The sequence below is a fragment of the Chanodichthys erythropterus genome, chromosome 7 (genome assembly GCF_024489055.1).
Source record: "Chanodichthys erythropterus isolate Z2021 chromosome 7, ASM2448905v1, whole genome shotgun sequence".
In the NCBI taxonomy this organism is placed as follows: Eukaryota; Metazoa; Chordata; class Actinopteri; order Cypriniformes; family Xenocyprididae; genus Chanodichthys; species Chanodichthys erythropterus.
In genome coordinates, this window is record NC_090227.1 from 16,640,022 (window position 1) to 16,655,282 (window position 15,261).

A 15,261-nucleotide genomic window follows, 5' to 3' on the forward strand; every position below is an offset into this window, starting at 1 on the left:
CCTGAGGAAAAGGATTGAACACCGGAATATTTAAAGAATAAAACTGTCGGCTTTTCAAAATAAAAATAAGATAAAAAACAAAACAACAACAAAAAAACAATGCATAGCTTCATCCGTCTATAAATAGATGCATTACAATTTTTAATAATTATAAAACCCTGTACATCTATTATTTACCTAGAAAGTTTACTGTTTTTTGTTCAAAGGATGAGATTTAACAAAAATCTTTAAAATAACACATCCAATTTGTCTATTGTATTTAGGGAAGCTTATAAAAAGTTATTTTATTGATTCTCCTTTTCCTGGGGGGCAAAGGATATTTTTGTATAGATATAAGTAGACATCAGTAGACCTTGCGTCTGCAACTTTCAACATGTTAACAAACATTAAAACACATTCTAACAGACATACTGGCTGCATCACAGCAGGTAATTGATAAGAGAAACTAGGCTTCTGATGCTCATCCCTGCTGAGGTCTCAATCTAAAAATGCAAACATGAAAATGCAGACATCTTGCTTCCTCAGCATGATTTAAGATAAGAGAGAGCCCTGTACTGCTTCTCTACAGAGTCAATATTTTAGATGAAACAACACTTGATTTTCACTCCAAGGTGTGAATTTTGCTTGGGTGACTTTCACCCCACAATCAAAGGAAAAACATGGTCACCATCAGCTCCCAACAGACTGAAAGGAGCCAGATACCCTGGTTTCACCAAAATGTCATAAAAATGCCAAATCTGGGCTGAGATACAACCTCCATAAATATACCCATATATCTAACTATAAATCCAACTCACCCTATATCTCATTGACACTCTTGACCTGCCAATCAGGGGACAACAGGCATAAATTCAGCCATAAAAAACAACCATTGACAACCACTGACCTGCCAATCAAGGCTCACAGCCCTCATAAAACATATTTGACATCCACTGTCCAGCCAGCTTGACTGACAACACACAGAAATATGGGTCATAAATTAAGCCATAAATTAGGGTAATAAATCATTCTGACAGTGTATATGATACTCTACTTGTATAATTATTTACTTTTTGTATTAGCATTTAAAGAGATTTAATTTACAACTAATTTAATCATTTAAATGATGCATTTTATTTCTAATATAATATTGTGGCACAAACACCCGTGGCTTAGTCTGTGTTTTTTTGTTTTTGTTTTTTTTGGAGAGACTACGAGCATGCAGTAGTTTTTGTTACTCCATTTTCTCTCTGCTGCCCTGAGTTTGGTCCGGTGTTCACAAAGAACATCAGATAACAAGGGGCTAGAGGGAGTAGCATGCGTTGGCCTGGAAGAGAGAGGACAGATTTTTGTCTAGACAAGAAGTTAAAGTGAAACATAAACTGTCCATTGCAATATTCACATCCAGAATCGTGTGAGTGAGGGAAGACAGGATGACACAACAGAGGAAAGATGGGAGGGAGAGAGTGAGCACATATTTCGTCTGAAAGCAACTGGTAGAGGAGTACTAACACAAGTACTAAGTTGTAAATTAAAAGTAATGAAAAAGTGATCAGAAATGTCCAGAGAATAGTTTTCTGTGATACAGTTGAATCATTCATCTGATGTTGTCATCTTTACCTTAAAATGCTAAATACAATGTACTTCACCTTAGTATTTCATGTGAGGTTATGTCAGGATGTAGGGTCATCAGATCTTAGATTCTTAAATTTGTAATCCCACACTCTGTATTTCTGCCTATGTCACGCATGACCTTTCCAAGGTGATTAGAACCCTTTGAAGCTGCATTGAAACTGCAATTTGGAACTTCAACCTGTTGGTAGCTGGTGAAATCCACTATATGGAGAAAAATCCTGGAATGTTTACCTCAAAAACGTTAATTACTTTTCAACTGAAGAAAGAAAGACAAACATTTTCAATGACATGGGGGTGAGTAAATTATCAGGAAATTTGAATTCTGAAGTGAACTAATCCTTTAATGTCTTTTTGAAAGTTCATTTTATTTTACAGTATTTGTTGTTAAGAGCCCATCAATTTAAGTGCAAACATATGAAGCAACATACTTCAAACAGAGTTAGAGGTCATGTGACAATCACACTAGTCAGATGAACTGAGCTTTTGGGGTCGAACACGCTCAGGCATGGTTCAGAGCACCTAGTCTGAGTACACCCTTACTTTTGATATTGACCCCTTCCTATCACAAACCAAAACATAAAACAGCTGGTTATCAGACACAGTGACAAGTCAAGTTTTTGTACAAGTCAAATTCAATTCAATCATGACATTCTAAGATCTGATTTGCATGAAAATTTCTGCTTAGGATCTACTTAGGATTGTTATTTATGTTTTGAACTGATTTCTGTTTTTAGGTCATGGATATTCCAGAGGAACTCATTGAAAGTCATGACCTCACAGTTAACTTCATTCTAACTCCAACAAGAATCATCAAAACTGAATGTAAACACCCCAAACCACAAGGCATCATTTGGTCAAAGGTATTTATCTATTGTCTTAAGTTATTTGTGTCTGTTGTAACTTTCTTAATGCTTCTTAATTTCATTTTTCTTTTTGAAAGTGAGGCAATACAGTCAATTATATCTTTGAAAACAAGCTGGTGCAGTGGTTATGCTCAGTTTGGTTATCTTCACTGAATTCCTTAGCCCATTTTCAACTTTGAAAATTAACTCTTTCTAGAGGTATTTGAGACCAAGATAGTAAATTAATTTATTAAAATATTTAAAATACTAACCACTACTCCAGAGACCTTTATAAGTTAGCCATTTGTAGGTTGATTTACCCAAACTGTGTAAACACTGTGACTCTGTGGTGCTTTCAATGCAAATTCTGGGCAGTCTGATGTCATCTTGTGGTTTAAGTAGCAATATGTCTGAAGCCTGTATAGAAACAATTGCCTGAAGCTTGTATAGAAACGTGCCATTTTTTGACACTGTCCTCTTTGAGGCACTGTGTCACCTGAATCTCATATGGGAACACTGCACTATCATTCTTCAGATTTCTTCTCTTCAGAGAGTGATTAATCTTAGCCCATGGTTAAGAGTTTTATGGCATCAGGATTGTATATGTGTTCAGTTCATAAGGCAGAGCCCTGGGTGTGTGATGTTGAGCTCAAGGCAATGTAGAGTGAAAAGACTGAATTTTTACTCTCTCTCTCTCTCTCTCTCTCTCTCTCTCTCTCTCTCTCTCTCACACACACACACACCAGAGCATGTTAACCATTTTTCGCCAGTCAGAAACAGTCTAATTTAGATGAGCTGTTTGATGTACCCATTTCTCATTCTGGGCTTTTTGGTGACATGGTTAATGTTGTCGCTGAGAAGCGTAAAGCAGTCCAGCCATTCTGCAAGCCAGACAAAGGGAGTGGAGATGCAGTCTGTCTTTCCCCCTCACAGAGGCTGAGGTGCACAACCTTTTCCAGCAGTTCAGTGCCCATGCAGGTGCCTTATGTCGAAGCCTCATATCTCAATTTGTGCCAGTAAGAAAGTCAAGTCACCTTTATTTATATAGCACTTTGTACAATACAGTACAGTACAGTACAATTCAAAGCAGCTTTACAGTGATAACAGGGAAATGATCCAATGATGCAAACAGCATTCATTTCAGCTGTACATCAGATCTAAAAGAAAATAGTGGCATTGTTCAGCTGAAATCAGTTCAGTGTTGATTCGTTCCATTGTAAGGATCATCAATTATTAAATTAGTTCATTTCATCTATAAAGCAGTTCTGCAGAAAACAGCAATGTCATCATCCAACTCAGATCTCATCCAATAGTGTAGTCAAATCAATAATAATGTTGAATATTAAATATCCCCTACTAAGCAAGTCAGAAATCATATTGTGGATTGGTAGCATTCAAACATTATACTATCCGATTTCGGTATGGTCCACCTTGTTTCAATTACAGTTGCTTTCCACAAAAGTTTGTGTTGGGGAGGCTCTGGTTTTGAGGCAGGAGATCCTCTCCATTTGGAGAAAGGAGCCATAGACAAATATATGAGTTGGGGTAGGCCTACCTCTAATAAACTGAAGAATTTACTAGTTTATCTGACTTGAGGTGGTAGGGGTGTTCATGGCAGCTGCCTCTCCTGTGATTCCATTGGGCCTGTGGCATATGAGTGGTGGGTTAAAGCTCAATGGATGTGATGTATGATCAAGGTTTCATGCAGATACTTTTTAACCTATGTCATAAAAACAGCCTTGGTTTCTGACTCAATGTGTTTCTTTGGGTGGACTCACAAAGCAATTGTGACAGATGCCTCCCTGGTTGGTTGGGAAGTGATCTACGAAGGGTGAACATCTCTTATGGTACATTAATTGCCTAGAGATGTTGGCAGTGTTTTTGGCTTTGGGCCATTTTCTTCAGGACTTTCAGAACTGCCATATCATTGAAAGGACAGACAACATGATGGTAGTTTCATACATAAATTGTAAATGAGGAGTTTGTTTGTGCCCCATGTGGAATTAGGCTGCACCCTCAGACTGTGTCTAATCTGGCAGCAGTTTGGTAGGGCAGAGGTGAATCTGTGTTTCTCCCCATTTCCTCCAGCCCCCCTTGAACTGCATGCTCTAGCTCACATGTGAATGAGTATATATATGCTTGTATGCCTTTCTGCAAGTCAAACTGATTACATCAGCCCTAGCGAGAATATGAAAAAACGGAATTCGTCTTCTGTTAGTGGCACCATGATGGCCATCATGGGTTTGGTTCTCAGATCTAGTATCCCTTCTGGAGGGACCTCCTTGGGATATTCCAGTCAGAGCCAGTTTGTTGTATCAGGCACAGGGCTCAATATGGAACCCTCAACGGACCATTTTAAATGTAAAGGCTTCCTCTACTAGGAGATTTATGCTCTCAAGTGGATACTATTTATGTCCTGGTGCATGGAATGCAATTTGGACCCAGTCCACTGCCTGGTTGGTTCAGTGCTGGAGTTCTTACAAGAACGTTTTTCTATGGCACAACCCCACCCATGTTTAAATGTATGTGGCATCTGCTAAGCAAATACTGGTTGGAGGTGTTTCTTTGCTATGGCATTCACTTGCCTCCAGTTTTATGAGCAGGACCAGATGGCTGAGGCCTTTTTTCCTGTTTCTGTTCCTTCTTGGAACCTGTGGTCTTAGGGTGTACTCGCACTAGGTGCTCTGAACCATGCCCGAGCGTGTTTGACCCTCAAAGCCCGGTTCATTTGACAAGTGTGAGCGCTCCGTTCCATGGCCTGGTGTGGTTCATTTAGCCGGCCATGGCCCGCTTGGAAGAGGTGGGCCAGAGCGCGGTTCGGTTGGGCTCGAGCGTGGTTCACATACAGCGTTCACATGCAAAGTAGCACATTGCTACTTTGTGTGTGCTACTGTCATCATTACAATGGCAAACATCTTTATTACTACACTAATAATACACTTATCAATTTATGTAATTAATTCAAGTGTATTTGGGTTTATAACGGGTCTGCTTCTCACCTTTGAACAGGAATTGTAGTTTGCGAGTAAAGCTGCAAATTCCTCCATTAACGTCAGCTGCTGTAATAATCCTCTGATACGTGCAGGTGAAAATCGCTGCGTGGCATAAATGATAAATATATTAGAAATTGGCCGACCAATGAGATTGGTGCTTTTGTTTACGTGCCTGGAGCTGCTGAAGTTACAGTAAAACACGTCTTGGTGGCGCTCAAGCACAAAACAGTCTTGCCGAGCACACAAGATGACGAAGAGAAAGTAAGTAGACGAGGAAGACCCCTACAAACTATCCCTGCGTCTCAAACCGCTCCCTAGCTTTCTAGGTCGTGTATCAGTATACAGTGTAAATGAATGTGGCCAACTCCCTGATCAGTGCCCTGACTAGTGAACTAGGGAGCTGATTGAAACGCACGCTATGGGTGCTCTGCCAGTTCTTGGCCATACCAATAGATGTGTATTATTTCTGTATTTTTGCTGGGGTTTTTTTTCTTTTACATTCAAGAAATATAGTTGAGAATGTCTATTTCATAAATGTTTATTTGCACTACCTTTTCTGACTACCATCTCTCATATATATGCCATTTAATATCTGCATTTTTATCTTCTTTAACTTTATTAATATCATAAATATGTTTATTTGCACTACCGTTAAGCACAAGCGCCACATACTGTCAGGGAGTGAATTTGCACGTTCACTCTGCGCATAGCCAGTGAAAATTAGGGATGTCCAGATCCGATCACGTGATCGGAAATCGGGCCTGATCACGTGGTTTCAGACTTGATCGGAATCGGACGTTACCTCCCGATCAGGACTCGGATATATATGTATTAGGGGTGCAACGGTTCTCAGTAAAAAAAATCGATCCGCACGGTTCTCCACTTACGGTTCGGTACGCACTTGCACCGCGGTCCATCTCGAATGACGACACATCTATTGTATGGTTTGTTTAAAAGAGCAACGTGGAAAACAGACAGACAGAGTTCAAATAATGTATGTTTCAGTCGATGGATGCACACAACGTTACAACAACGATAATCAGAAAGCGTGGACAAAACAGTCACTCTTTGTAAACTGTTAACTGCGAGTGCCGTCTGCTGTAATGTCGAGTCATTTATGCCGTCATCGCCGTTGATAGCGTGAGCGCAGGTGAGACCTGAACAGCACACGTTGATATCTGTGTTTAAACTAACTCATTTAAGCCTTGCTGATTTAAACCTTCAAGAACAAGACGCGAAAGAGAGCTCGCGCGCTGTGAGAAGATTTGTGTGCGCTCATCTGAAGCGCGCACACGCTTATTCCAGTCAGCGCGCAAATACTGAGTTCTCTTTCACGTCTTGCGCTTCAGCGGACAAATTCATACAAAAATTATGTCAACATGCCCGTCTTAGCGAGTATCCTAGCAAACATAGTCGGTTATGTCTTAAGTGAACGTATATTCGTGGAGAAAGACAGCGCATGTATAACAGTATATGTACTGGATCGCGCATGTCTCATAGGGGAAAAAACTATTCCTGCTGCCGGTTTTTAATGTTAAATCAAACAACAAATATCAAAGAAATCACTTACTGCTCTTGACTGAATAGTTTTTGTAACTTCAATAATGATTAATCTTTATTTATTTTATACAGTAAAGATAATATGCAGTGATATTTTATATTTGATTACTTTATCCATTTTCTGTACGTGAAAACGACTGTTAGATACCTGAAAAACCTGAAAACCACTGTTCCTGGATCCTGGATCTGTTTTTTCGCTCTTCTTTATTCTTTTTCATGTATTATAGAAGTATCGGATCTGGACTCGGTATCGGTAGATACTCAAAATCAAATGACTCGGACTCGAGGGCAAAAAAACGTGATCGGGACATCCCTAGTGAAAATCACTTGGGTGTGAACACTAAAAACATCTCGGAAAAACGCTGGCGATAAACGCGTGCGATATTCGTCCCGGTGTGTACAGGCCTTTAGAGTCAGTGGGCCACATTCAAGCCTCTGCAATCAATCCCTGAAAGGTTTCTGACTCTTAAAGTGATTCTGTTGATGACCTTTATAAATGTAATAACATATTGGACATTTGCCAGCCTTATCGGTGAGCAATATGTAAGTATATTATAGTCTTTTTCTCCTTTGCCCTTTGGGTCATTGGAGGGTGAAAGATTGCACAGGCTTTGTTCTTTGAGGGCATTGAAGATTTATGTCTTGTGTAGCCAGACCTTCAGACTGAATTACTTCAGTCAGATTACTTCAAAACTCCCAAAATGTTTCCCATTTTGTGTGCCATATGCATCAGACATTCATCCAACGCTCTGTGGGTGTGACGTCTGAGGCTGAGATTTATGTTACTCGCTTGGGCCAGTGGCATAAATCAAATCAGTTGTTTCTTTGTTTTGATGTTTGTGGCTACGAAATGTTGCATTGGGTATGGGATGTGATTTCTCTTGCCTATAAAGTGTGTGGTTTAAATTCAAACAGGTTTTTTTTTTTTTTTTTTTTGAGCAGTGGTCATTCATATTTAGTGTTAGTCTGTTTTAATGCACAGGCTAGTTGAATAGCATTTGTAGCATGGTGGGGTTCAATAGGGTTCTTATAGTGTCAGCAACCAACACAGTGTTGAGTGAACCTATGAAAGGGAATGTTTCAGTTATATTTAACCTTAGTTCCCTGAATAGGGAACAAGGTGCTGTGTGGCTGGCCATGCTTTTTCATTACTGCTTTCTTTCTTTCACAAAGTCTGAGGAATGATGATGCAGGTGCTCCTTATGAGGTGCTGTTGGCATAAGCAAAATAAATTGTGTTTCTATATGGGCTTCAAATGCAGCATCTTGTTCCCTATTCAGAGAACCAAGGTTGCAAATATAACAAAGATGTTTCATGTTGAGTTTTTCAATGTGATCTAAGGTCATGAAATTCCTTAGAAATACAGTACCTTAAAGGCAGGGTAGGTAAAAAATGTGTAAAAAACTTTTTTTCAAAATTTGTTTATACTTTATATATATATATATCAATACACTATTAAAATGTAAGTACTCTGAAAAAGAAAGTATAAAAATCGAGTGTCTGTAGACCTCTCACGACTGTTTTAAAGACAGCTCATTATTTCCATTCACTCCACCCCCTCCCTTCTGGGCTCCTTCCAAAGCCACGACCCCAAAACACATGAACGCGCGACTCCGACCACTGAGCTGGAAGACGCATTATTTACCTGAGACGAGCGGAGAGGAAGGAGCACAGTGCATGTAGTGACATCATGTCAGAATCACATGTAATAAAAATAACTTTATAATTATGAAGATAAACAAACAAGATGTATTTTAGTACTCACTATCAAGCTAGCATATTGATATTGGTAAAGTTTAAAATATATATTTTTTGATTCGCTAACGAGCTAGTTATCTAAAAGGCAAAGCTAAAAACAGGTTGCATGATAACACGTTTTTCCATTACCATCATTTACACTTTGATGAAGATGAATTTCGTGTAAGATTCATAACATATACGTTGTTCTACAGATAAACAGAGTAACATACACTCAAATATCAACTCACAACTGCATTGCAGACACAAAATAATAACACACACATACAACAAAGTGTGTACGACACACACAGATACAAGATAAAGACATCAGTAAACATAGGTAGAGAATATAAAAACAAAACAAAGGCGAAAAAAAGCATGCAGGTAAACTTACAGGTGAACATGGTAAAAGAGTTAGACAGAGGGTAAATATAGTTCTAAGAAAAGTTCCTAGATGCGGAGTAACGTTAGGCCTACTATCTGTTAAACATGTATTTAGTTATCTAAAGCAAAATTATGCACAATTCAACACTATAGCTATCATCTTGAGCTAGGCCTATAGATTATTTATAGTCTCTACAACGGCTCGCTGAGTAATGTTATGTTAGCTATATTACGCAGCTACGTGTGCTAATGACACATGCTTCATGAAAAAATAAACAAAAAAATATGTATGATCAAAATACAAAAAGAAAGATTTACCTGTCCAGCAGAAATAAAGCCATCAAGGAGTCACTTTTCAGCCCCTTGAGTTCCCTCAGTTCTCGCCATCGCTGGAAAGCCACGCCGATATTAACTCGCATTTTATTTCTTTGTTTATCCAAAGACTTTTTGTTCATTGCCTTTTCTTGTACTGTTACTGTCTTCCTTTTTTTGCCTGGTTTGCCTTCATTAACTGCATAGGCCGGTACTGTGAATTTTGCTTGCTGTTTCTCTGCCATTGTTTTGGTATTCCTAGGATCGCGTGCCTCTTGAATTCCCCAAATCAAACGTGCGCGCGCAAGTGGGCAGGTCATGTGTGGCAAAAGGGTGGTTGCCATGGTTGCGAGAGAGTGACAGTCGCCTAAGCCAATCCTGTGTTTCGTCCCGAATGGAAATAATGAGCTGTGTTTAATACAGATTAAACGGTCTAGAGTCACTCGATTTTTATACTCTTTTTATAAGAGTACTTACATTTTAATTATGCATTGATATATATAGAAAGTTTAAACAAATTTGGAACAAAATTTCTTACCTACCCTGCCTTTAACTACTTTATTGAACAAGAAAAAGTAAGCTCTATTCAGATGATCCCTTCAGATTAACTAAACTTTTACAACTTACTAATGCTTTCAGTTAGACACAGAAGTACTAAAGAAAATACCAATTCTGAAGACACTACGAACACTGGAGCAGGAAGCTGGGAAAGATGTTGCTTTAAAGACTACACCTGCTAGAGAGGATGAAACTAAGAAATCCAAAGAGCTAAAATGGCAACCTGATTGTTATCCTAAAGCTGAGCTTCAATGTGAATGTTTAACTTCTGAAGGTGACAAGTGTGCTGCATTTGAGTGCAAGTTCCCTGAAAGTCCTGTCACCACTGTGTACTGTAGTGACATTCCCGCTGGATTACGTGTGAGTGAGTTGAAGAGCTTGCTCAGAGAACAAGAAGCTGTTCCTCTGAGAATCATCTGGCAGGGTGCAAAGCACAGGGCATTCATGTTGTATGCCAATGACACGGGCGCAGAGCATGCTCTCACCACTCTAAAAAATCTCTCCATTTATGGCCACACCCTACATGCTGAATGTGTCAGGAGTCATACAAAACAGGATACAAAACTGGCTGGTAAAGGACACTAGGCTCCTAGAGAATGTAGTGTGTTTAATCCAACATTCTGACCTGTATACCTTTCTAAACAATAATCATGTTTTCTAAATAATTATTTATGGTCCAGTGTATGCTTGCAACTGGTCAAGTGGATCTGAACTCTCACACAAGGAATCTAAGAATCTTGAAAAAACAGGTAATGAAAATGTGAGTTCAGCTGAAATCACACAGCCTGAGGATAATAAAGCTTTATGTTGAACGTGTCTATTCTTATGCATTTATTGTTCAGTGTGGTGGAAATTCACCTACAAGATTAAAGTCAGGCCACTCAGTGGTAAAATTATCAAATTAAATTTTTTTGTCTGAAAATCACAATCCAGGGTAGTCTCTCTTAAAACCGAAACATACCTCAGACATTAAGTAAAATCATAGATAATTTTTCATTGAACAAAGACTTGATTAGATAAACAAATTAACAGATTATCATAAGGCCTCCTACTTTCTATTATCATATATGTACACTTTCCGGTTCATTTTCATCCACCTTGGTCTTCCTCAACATCCCATAATATGCTCACATGATGTACGTAAATATTTTTTTAAACATTTTATCTTACTCCCTAGATTCTCCCCAGGCATTCTGCCCTTGCCTGCAGAAAAGACATTATTCAAAAGTTGCTTCTCACAGCATTGGTAGATTAGACTTGAAACATTAGTGGGAGAAAGAGAGAAAAAATAAAAATAAGAATTGGCTTTATTGCCAAGGACAGTGGTTTTACATGTACAAGGAATTTGTTTTGGTGTACAGGTGCATAGAATAAGCAACAAACAAGGAATAAAATAATAATAGTCATCTTCGTTTATATAGCGCTGTGTACAATACAGATAGTTTCAAAGCAGCTTTACAGTGATAATAGGAAAATTAATGGACAGAGATCGTTTTGGCTTTACAGCAGCTCTAGGAAAAAGTTATGAGATATAGTAAGCTTTTGACTGAATCTCTTCCATTGTAAAAATTAATTATTAACTAAGGCCACATTCACACAGCAGCAGAATGCAGTTATCAGTCCCATATTGGAGTCCTTAATACGGTTACGTTCACACACAGTACGGTTATTTACAGGAGTGACAACTGCATTTTATAACCGAATTCGCAACCGTACATTTTCAGGACTCACAACCATATTCTCAGAATATTCATGCTGTGTGAACGGAACCGGACTGGACAACTAGTTGTCTGTAACGTCATACAGAGAGCCAGTGTTTTGTGTGTGGTTTTGCATTTGGTAACTTACAGCGACAGAGATATGAGCTGTGCATCATTTTAAGGTGTTAGATCCAGTCACTGTTCTCTGAGTGGCTCATGTCAGTTTTGTTTCTTTTCCAAATTCAAATGCTGTTTCATGCGCGGGACATCGCAAAGGACGTGACACTCGTGTGCATCGGTTAAAGACTCCGGCTAGTGCGAGTTTACATGCTGCTCTTGGTTAATGGAGTTTTGATGGATGAACTCGTGGTTTAATTAGTCTCTTGTCATGTCAAAAGTGATAATACTTTTCAGTTTTATGGACGTAGCCATCTTTAATATTACATTGGTCACTGTCGTTATGGTTACTAGTAAGAGAATAGGGGCTTGACTCTCATTGCACGTCCATACAGATAGTGTTCCAAATGTTACTGAAAGTTGTTGTGTGAACGAGACATTTCAAAACTCACACCTGTAAGTAAATGCGGTTGTCAATTCCAAAAAATGACTATGTAACGTGGCCTAATGGGCTGCTTATATTAACTGAAAACGGAAGACTTTTAATGCATTCTTGTCGTTCATTTACATGTTCCATCTATAGGTATGAACGCTTGAATGTACATGTGCGCAGACACTTAGTCTTTCTTTACAAAGTGATGTAAGGAACCCCCCATCGGCCCAAAAATGGAGTCCGACGGCATTGGGCGAAGGTTAAAAAAAGCTTGGTGTAAATTGGATAAACCCTGTAGGAATAGTAATATAAAAATTCATAGCCTGTTTTTAAAAAAAAATTAACATTCAAACAAAAATAGCCAACTTCCTATTGGTCGGAGCTAATGAATGTAAATTAGAAAATTGTCCGGCTTGATGAGAACAATATGTGTACCGAGTTTGGTGACTGTTGGAAAAACTACCCCCCCCCCCACTTTTGTCTAAAGGTGGCGCTACTGAGCCCTTCCACCACGCCCATTTCTATGGCTTTGTCCATGTCTACTGGTTTACAATATTGATGTGTGTGTCGAGTTTCATGCAATTTGAAGCATGTTAAGAGCCTCAAAAACACTCAAGAATATTATTACAGTTTGACCTGTTGCCATGGCAACAATATTTCAAATATCAAAAATCCTGTCATAGGTCTACATCTGCTGTGTATTGACATTACACTGATGAAGTTTGAAGCAAATCAGGTAAAAATAAGAGGGTGATCTCAAAGCATTTCAAAAAGTGATACACTTCCTGCTGCCAGTTGGTGGCTGTAACGAGGTTAGTAGATGTGGGGAGGAGGAGGCGGGAACCGGCGAACATTCAACAAAACTTTAATATAAAATAAACAAACAAAACGAAAGTAATGCCGGCAGACCCTCGCGGACGTCTGCCGGCCACACAAACATAATAAAACATAAAATAAAGTCCAGGCCTGGTCCTCTCTCGTCCTCCACGGTCATCGCTCCTCCTTTTATGCTCCCGGAGCTCCTCCGTGAGAGACTCAAGGCCGGTGCGCCTCCCAGGTGATGCTTATCACTTGCGTCACCGGCCTCGCACCGTTCCCTCATGGCTCTCGCCCGCCCTGGTCGCCACAGTGGCGCTATAACTTTGACTCACAATAGTCACATCCATGTGATCAGACTACTACAACCAACACACTTGTGAAGTTTCATAAAGATCAATATATGTATGCAGACGTTATAATACATTTCCTGTTTCCCTTTTCTCGCCATAAATTCGTTGCCTCGCCACGGCCAAACCGTTCGAGATATCAAAAATCCCCTGGCAATTTTTAATCATCAATGTCTTGACTTCATGCTGACCGAGTTTGGTGGCGATCGGATTAATCGTGTAGGAGGAGTATATCAAATTCCAGAGCATGCGTTTTTCAAACAACCCTTAATAGCTGACTTCCTGTTGGCGTGGCGTTTAACTTAGAGCACGAAAGTTGTTTGGCCTGATGAGGTCTATATGTGTACCGAGTTTCATACTAATACGTGCAAGCGTGTTTAATATATGGACCAAATTTTCAGACTTTTTTCAAGGGGGCGCTGTTGAGGCCCCCTGCCACGCCCGGGTACCAGCCTCTGCGGCATCCTAATGGCCGCGGATTCCAATGTGTGTGCCAATTTTCAAGAGTTTTTGAGCATGTAAAGGCCCCCAAAATGCCCCGGAAGACGGAAAAAAATAAAAATAAATAAATAAATAAATATAGCTGCGAGCAGCGATGACGGGCCAAAGCCCGGTGGCACCACCACCCTGGTTGCTTCAGGTCAGCTGTGCACGGCGGGCAATGTGCATTTAAAACAATTAAACATAAAAGGACTATATCAATTTCAAACCACATTCACTGCAGCGGCTGATGCTCCTATGATGACAAACCACAAAAGCCACATGCATGAGATCGTTTAAATTGAGATGACTTTCATGTCACAGAATGTTATAAGTCTATTTCAAATGAGTGCAGAATATCATCATAATCTGAAATGTCTGGGTTTTTTCTCATTGCGAGTTCAGGCTGCATGATTTTAGCCCCGATTTTAGCTCGCAGACAGGTTTTGTGAAATCGCAGACAAATGCCCGAAATCACAGGCAAATCAGTGCTCTGTTATGCGAGTGCTCTGTCACAGTCTCTCCAACCATTTCCTCCTCTATATTATTCTTTTTTTCCCTCTTGTTTTCGCTGCAAATCAGCACACAGGCCATTCATATTGCAAGCTTCTTGCGGGTTACCGTTTTTAATAATAAACCCAGTCTCACTTGAGAACTTGCATACGTGATATTGTGTTGTTTCCTTGTCACATCTCCCGTGTGTTTGGTTGTGAAACGTAGTTTGAGTGCCAGACAGATGTGTCGGCGATTCTTCCTATTCTAAATTCATGCAGTGTGAAACCTTCTGTCGCCGATCCATCATGCATTTTGAACACAACAGCGACTGAATTGAAAGCGAAAGTAATGCAGTGTGAAAAGGACAGTGACCAGACTAGTTTGAAAATCATGCAGTCTGAAGTTGGCTTCAGACAACCCCTATAAAAATTCTAGACCAAATTATATACTGTTATTTGTGCAAACTCCACAATGCTCTGAAATAACTAATCCAGCCATAATGTGAATGAGGATTATACAACATCAGCAATCACAGACACTCTTCTATTCATGTGTTTTTTGACCTCCATGAGCTGTTGTTTGTGCACCAATCTTATGCACCAAAAGCATGCATTCATTTAATTTTAATATGTGTGGTATAAGATAAAAAATAAAACGGAAAAATAATAAATAATAAATAATAAATTGAGCCAAATCGCAGAACCTGCAAAGACAATTTTGATGTCAGTCTCAGGTATTAATAAGGTTCATATCTTGAATTTTCTGCTCACTTATGCAAGTTTATTTTAAACAGCCACTTTCATAATCATGTGAAATTTTACTGAAACAGGGTTTTTTAATAAATTTGAATTATATCAGTAAATAAAT

The 15,261-nt window shown here is 39.3% G+C and overlaps 1 protein-coding gene across 1 annotated transcript in view; it reads left to right on the plus strand.

Annotated features, from left to right (window-relative positions):
• The window catches only part of mthfsd (methenyltetrahydrofolate synthetase domain containing), a 210,661-nt gene extending 200,073 nt beyond the window's left edge, over positions 1 to 10,588 (plus strand). The window contains exons 7-8 of the mRNA XM_067389353.1: positions 2,349 to 2,474; positions 10,085 to 10,588. Coding sequence (XP_067245454.1) covers positions 2,349 to 2,474; positions 10,085 to 10,588 — 630 coding nt within the window. The remainder of the gene's footprint in view (positions 1 to 2,348; positions 2,475 to 10,084) is intronic.
• Positions 10,589 to 15,261: the final 4,673 nt, after the last annotated feature.